Consider the following 7,094-nt stretch of genomic DNA (forward strand, 5'->3'; position numbering starts at 1 on the left):
GTATTTCAGCCTCCAGGTGACAAATCAGTAACCCAAGGTTGATGGTTGCCTGTCATTTATCTTATCTGTATCCCAATGAAAGATTAGGGATTAGAAGTAACATTTAGCTCCATGCAAGCTTGGAAGCTTTGCTGATCTCTGCCTTAAGGGTGATGTGGTTGATTGGACATTGGTTGACGTCTTTTTCTATCAACTATCTTGTGTAAATGACAACACACAAAAAAAGTTTGCATTGCCAGTCTTATGCATTACTAGACCTTTCTTTTGTGCAAAGTAAATTAGCTGCAATTTTGATTGGCATATACTTTGTGCCAATTATGCAAAATGGAACTGAGCTATAGGATATAACAAGTTAAAAATGTGTCGTGTACTGCATACAGATGGCAAAAGCTTCTTTTACCGAATTACACTGCCCTCTATGGGCACCCCTCTCTCTCTCTCTCTCTCTCTCTGTGCCTTTTTTTCTTCCTCCTCTTTCTCTCTCCGATTGTCTTACCATCGCCATCACCCTTCAATTATTCTGTTGCGTAAAATAAGCTAGAGAGAGGGCAGTGTGCGAGCAACATATTTTGCACGAAGCTCTTATTTTAAGTCCTCTCATAAATATTCCACCCTGCCCCAAATTTACAATTGATCTGACGACAGTACAGCAACAGTGAGCCAATGGAAATCCAAGTTCCACTAGTTGAAACACTAGTTAGGATGGCAACACATCTCCAAAGGCGGATTTATGGGAACCTCTTGCCAAAACAAAAATAAAACAAAAAAATATGAAAACAGACAACACAGCATTGGAGGAACCAGAGATCAGCGAAGAAATCACATGTACATCCGGCAATATACAACGCGATACCAGCCGTACCACTCACAAGCGTCTCGGGGATGCGTACTTTGCGCGTCCGTTTCTGAGAAAAAAGGATAGACTGCCTTGCTTGTGGATACATTCCGTTTAAAATGGACACTGCACTGATTGGATTTTGCCAGGGAATGGCAATGCACATCAATAGAAATTCCTAAACTTGCATTTTTCCTCTTTTCAGCCTGCTGACCGTCACGTTTCCAGGGAGAGTTTGTGATACCCGGGCTGATCACGAACCACTTCACGGATTATTATACAGTCGGGCTTAAGAGGGACCAGTGTCTTCAAGGTTATGGATTGGCCGTGCTCATTATGTTTTCGAATTTACCACGTTTAAGCGGGTAAGCAACATGGATTGTCTTCCAAAGCAAAGCAAAGCAAAGCAAGCAATCTCAAACGAAGCCCCGTTTTCCTGCGGCTGGAGCTGTCCGTGGTGCTGAAACGCAGTTATAGCGCTGGCATAGAAAACTGCCTCTTGAACACTTTTGCTGTCTTTTGAAATATTCAGTTATGTATGCGTTACACAACTTCATATGTGCTTCAAACGCTTCAGGCGTTAGATTTAAGAGCTTCAATTATGAAGCATTACGCGTTGCTTTGGAAAGACCGGCTTGGGCGCGCGATGAATGAGCTGTTTTGTGATGAATCGGCTCAGTTATATTGTTGTTTACTTAATTATTGTTTCTTTCCTTTATTGAAATTCTAGATAATTGACGTGGCTAATATAGACGCATTAGACTTATGTGCTGTATCCATGAATGTGTGTGTGCGTGTCTTTGTGCGTCCAAGTGTGTGTTTATGTGGGAGAAAGGGGGGAGAAAGAGAGAGAGTGGGAGAGAGAGGTTGATTAGCATGAATACAAATGCTTCTACACAATAAAATGGTTTATTATAGTATTGTTTGCTCCCCATCAAGATGGAATCGGGCTATAATCGATGACGTCGCGTTTTGATTTTAATCAACTCGCGGATTGTAGCCTGAGGGATGAGCTATGACTGTCACATATAGCATCAAAGGGAGAAATTCAACATAGGCACCTTTGTGAAGCGTAGATGTGTCGTGCACTCCGAGGTTTAACTTCGATACTCGTTGAGAGTTGATAAAAACTGAAGTCGTCGGATATGTGGGGTGAGTACGGGAATTTTTTTTTTTTTTTTTTTATTTGATTTATTTATTTTTTTGCATAGGGGTATGTGAATGGTCTCTGTTTTGAGACAAAAATGACTTACGTGATATTTTAAAGCGATTTGCAGAGTGACACTGATGTGTAGATTTGCTCGTCTTTCTCATTCAACGGCATATTTTCAAGTTGGAAACCATGGAGATGTCGATTTGCTCAGTGAAAGAGAAACTGGCTTTACGTTTAGCCTCTTTGAGTTGAGATGCCGCCGGATAATATGTTGGAAATTCATTCCCAAATTGCGCATCGGAGAGTAATTGTGCCAGTCGATGTTAATTTAAATTTCAAAGGAGCGTTAACGTTCTCTCCTTTTCCCCTCTTCGTTCTCCCCTCTATGTCTTCGTAAATGTGCCTGAGTGTCGTGATGAAAATAATGTGGTTGTATTTAAAATATCATGAGCATTACATAATATACATGATGTATTGTATTGAATAAATCAATGCATCTGATAGATATCAATGGTAGAGTTTGGTATGAGACAATTCTGATATTATTTAGATCGCCTAAAATTATATTGAATCAATTTATTACCTCTTGCATTGCAAAGTTTAGGCTAAAGAACAGTGCACACCGGCTATTCAATTCAGCATCTGCTTTTGCATTAAATAGGAACAGTTTGCTTTACATTAATTGGAAGGATCCTGCAGTTTGTTTTTGAGATATTCCTGTAACATCTTGTGATTTTCCACCATTTATTGTAGTTTGCAGATGTAGACATCGATTGTTCATGTAACAGACATTCATCACGTCTTTTCCTTTTCTAGATGACACCCCAAACTACAACTGCACTACAGTGAGCTGGGCCATTCCTGCACAAGAAAATGCATATCTGGATACTGAAAATTATATTGCTGGTTGCCACATCTCTGAGTCTGGTTGAGATGTATGACAATTATGGGGAGATCTGTAGGAATCTGTGCACTTGCGAGGAGAAGGAAGGCATTCTGACGGTCAGTTGTGAGAACAGGGGCATTGTGCGACTGTCGGAAATAAGCCCGGTGCAATTTTCTATGTACCATCTTTTACTGACAGGTAATTTGCTAAAAAGATTGTCTTTCAATGACTTCATCAACTATACTGGAGTTACCATTTTGCATTTAGGTAATAATGACATATCCGAGGTGGAGACTGGGGCGTTCAATGGACTCCAGGGATTAAAGAGATTACATTTGAACAATAACAAAATAGACATTCTTAGGGACGACACTTTCGTCGGACTCGAGAGCCTAGAATACCTGCAGATTGATTATAATTTTATTAGCACTATTGAACCGAATGCTCTGAGCAGGCTTCATCAGATGACTGTGCTGATTCTCAATGACAACTTGTTGTCCTCTCTGCCCACAAACATTTTCCGGAATGTGCCCCTGACGCACCTGGATCTTAGGGGAAATCGCTTAAAAATGTTCCCTTACATCGGCCTTTTGGAGCATATGGACAAAGTGGTGGAATTACAGCTTGAGGAAAATCCGTGGAATTGCTCTTGCGAGCTCATTGCGCTTAAGGCTTGGCTGGAGAGCATCGCCTACACTGCTCTAGTGGGGGAGGTGGTTTGTGAGACTCCTTTCAGGCTACATGGCAGAGATCTGGACGAGGTCTCAAAGCAGGAACTGTGTCCCAGAAGGGCCATATCAGAGTACGAAATGCGCCCTCCTCCCCCGCTCAGCACCAGCAGCTATTTCCAGACCACGCCAGCGGCCGTGACGGCATCAGCCACGTCTTCGGCCGTCCTGCGATCCTCATCTAGGCCGACCAAGGGCACCCGCCAATCCAGCAAAACCAAGTCCAAGCCCACTTCTCGAATCCCAGCCAACCCCTACAACTACGGGCCCATCATTGCTTTTCAGACCAAATCTCCCGTGCCTTTGGACTGCCCCACCACCTGTACGTGCAATCTGCAAATCTCCGACCTGGGGCTAAACGTCAACTGCCAGGAAAGGAAGATAGAAAACATATCAGATCTTAAGCCCAAGCCATACAATCCTAAAAAGATGTACCTCACGGGGAACTACATCCCCGTTGTACGTAGATCTGACTTCGTGGAGGCTGAGGGACTGGATTTATTGCACCTGGGAAACAATCGGATAGCACTCATACACGACAGAGCCTTTGGGGATTTAATTAACCTACGTAGGCTGTACTTGAATGGCAATTTGATTGACAGACTCACAGCAGATATGTTCTTTGGGCTAAAGAGTCTGCAGTACTTGTATTTAGAATATAATAAGATTCGAGAGATTGTAGGAGGCACCTTCCGCTTTGTGCCCAACCTTCAGCTACTTTTCCTCAATAACAATCTTTTAAAAACTTTGCCAGGAGGCATCTTCTCTAGTCTGTCTCTCTCCCGCCTCAACCTTCGCAGCAACCAATTTCAAAGCCTGCCTGTGAGTGGAGTTCTGGACCAGCTGAAAGCATTGGTTCAGATTGACCTGTTCGAGAACCCTTGGGATTGCACCTGCGACGCGGTTGGCATGAAGATCTGGTTGGAGCAGCTGAACACCGGAACGGTGGTGAACGACGTCAAATGCGTGACGCCCAAGCGGCTTGCGGGGCAGGATATGCGAGTTGTCCCTTCCGAGCAGTTATGTCCAGATTACTCCGACATCATCGTGTCCACTGTGGTTCCTTCCGAGGAGCCTTCAGCAGACAGGATCACCACCACCGAGACACCCCCGAGGTTTAACACCACTTCCAGTAATGTTCCTTTGTCTGTTCTGATTCTCAGCCTGCTCCTTGTTTTCATAATGTCCGTGTTTGTGGCAGCCGGCCTGTTTGTGGTGGTGATGAAGAGGCGTAAAAAGTCTCAGAGCGATCGTACCAGCACAAACAACTCAGACGTGAGCTCCTTCAACCTGCAGTACAATCTCTATAGCAATCGCTCTGTCCCCAAGGTCAAGGCCCCAGCGGGTCACGTCTATGAGTACATCCCCCATCCGTTAGGTCACATGTGCAAAAATCCAATCTACAGGTCCCGGGAAGGGAACGCTGTGGAGGATTACCCCGATCTGCACGAACTCAAGGTCACCTACAGGAGTAATGCTGACGAGGACCAGGAGGTCACCTTGAGGAGCCCCAATTACACGGTGAGCACCATCGAGCCTCGTGAGCAGCCGTCTCCTGTTCAGGATGCAGAACACTTCTTCAGAGGGATTCTGGAGCCGGATAAATCTCCATCGACTGCTGGCAGCAGGTTTGAATATAAGTACACTGGCCCCGTCCCATACACATACCAACCAAACTTCGACGTTAGGCGCCAGTTCTTACATCCTGAAGGAATACGAGAGACTATGCTATATGGTACAGCGCCAAGTACTGTCTTTGTGGAGCCCAATAGAAATGACTATTTGGAACTAAAGGCAAAACTTCAAATAGAGCCGGACTACCTCGAAGTTCTTGAGAAACAGACAACACAGAGCCAGTTTTAAGTCTTGGTCTATCTATAAATGCAGTAGAAGCATTTCCCCCCTTATACTGACTCAAACTGGAGGGTGCCTTGGCACAATATACACCAACTTAAAGAAAAAGAAAAAAAATCCAAAACCTTCAGTGGGGTGTGCCGAACTATGTTACTTTAATTTCAGAACCACATGGCATTACAGAAATAACTAAGAATGAAAATAAATAAATAAATAAATAGAGCTCGCTGAACTTGGATGAAAGCACGAGTTGTGATATAAAACTGGCGATGCAAAATCTATTTTTTTAAGTCGATGATTGAATACGCATAAATCTAAGTGTACAGGTTAATCTCACCCAAATACATTTTCAGGAATATAATCATACGAATATTGTGAATTTAAGGGGGTTGGGGAGGGGGTTCACATTCAAGAACAAAAGAGGAAAAAAGAAAAAAAAACTTTCTGACAGAAACACTATACAGCAGCGCATCCAATCAAGCAGGACAATTTCTCTGCTTTAGTCTGTAAGTAAGTACTGTATTTATTGGTATACTCTTTGCCATGTATTTTCAACATTTTTTCAATGCTCATCAATATTATGTGTGTCATGTCCCATGATTCTCTGTACCAACATTTTGTTTGTAGATTCCGATCACTTACTGTAGCTTGCATTGTACAAGTGGCTTTTTTTGAGCAGTGGCACACCCCAATGTCGAAGAGAGACTTTGCATCATTTAACGATTTCAAAAGGAAAAGTGTCTTTGTATGCTGTCTGCACTTTTTTGGAAGATGGAAGGCCACAGGGTCTTCCCAGCTAACATTAGAAGAAATATTATATATTAAAAATGAATATGTGTATTCATTCTTAATATGTATTTTTAATATGTTATATCAAAAATTCATAAATAATAATTGAAGTAATAATTATGTTGTGTAATACTGATATTTTAATGTAACACCTATTTTTATACAAGCATTCGCAATTCTCTTTCCCTTATCGTTTTCATTGTTTTGATTGCTTTGCACTTATTGCACTATATTGACCAAAATATGTTTATGTCATCAATAAATATGATGTCCGGTTCTTATAGATCTTTGTTGGAAATTAAAACGAGCTTGATGACAGCTTTACGCCAGGTAACCAACGCTTGCAGGTCCATTGTAAGTTGACAGGAGTTCAATCAATAGCTCAGATCAATACACCAAGCTGATAATCACTGAACCTCTCAACTTGTATAGTTTGTATGTATTGGTTCTGCTCACAAACCCCTTATTCTTCAAGCAGGAGAGCAGCGCACACAATACGGTACTAAATAGGGTAAACTACTTTTAGGGTGTTGGAAATAACAAGAAATCGATAATAGCTGTTCTGCCCTATAATAGAGGCAAGCTATTATTAAAAACAGGGTGAAATTACAGCATCCTAGCATGACGTATTTATATATGCTAGCAGAAGACTTCAAAATGAGGGTTTGCACCGAACGATCTCAAACTCGTTTTGGAGATTGCTAGTTGTTTAGAAGCCCTTGGATCGATGGATTGTTTCGATGTTACTTTGATCTTTAAAGGTGCTTTATAAGAACTTCCCCCGTTTGCCCTCTATACCATGACGGACTAAAATATCGGTACAGCTGTATCTGCCCGTGGATTTTAAAT

The 7,094-nt window shown here is 42.2% G+C and overlaps 1 protein-coding gene across 2 annotated transcripts; it reads left to right on the forward strand.

Annotated features, from left to right (window-relative positions):
* The first annotated feature begins 490 nt into the window (after positions 1-490).
* LOC125272865 (SLIT and NTRK-like protein 5) lies at positions 491-6,362 on the forward strand. Of its 2 annotated transcripts, none has more exons than XM_048198029.1 (2): positions 491-1,200; positions 2,805-6,362. In XM_048198029.1, exon 2 carries the CDS (start codon positions 2,862-2,864, stop codon positions 5,463-5,465), a length of 2,604 nt encoding a protein of 867 aa, XP_048053986.1. In that variant the 5' UTR covers positions 491-1,200; positions 2,805-2,861; the 3' UTR covers positions 5,466-6,362. The 2 variants fall into 2 exon arrangements, with proteins under 2 accessions (XP_048053986.1, XP_048053987.1); XM_048198030.1 differs by lacking the exon at positions 491-1,200 and adding an exon at positions 1,255-1,987.
* Positions 6,363-7,094: the final 732 nt, after the last annotated feature.

Source organism: Megalobrama amblycephala, linkage group LG7 (assembly GCF_018812025.1).
Source record: "Megalobrama amblycephala isolate DHTTF-2021 linkage group LG7, ASM1881202v1, whole genome shotgun sequence".
Classification (NCBI taxonomy): Eukaryota; Metazoa; Chordata; class Actinopteri; order Cypriniformes; family Xenocyprididae; genus Megalobrama; species Megalobrama amblycephala.

Coding starts and splice junctions, on each gene's coding strand:
- LOC125272865 (XM_048198029.1), top strand. CDS start 2,862: ATGCATATCTGGATACTGAAAATTATATTGCTGGTTGCCACATCTCTG.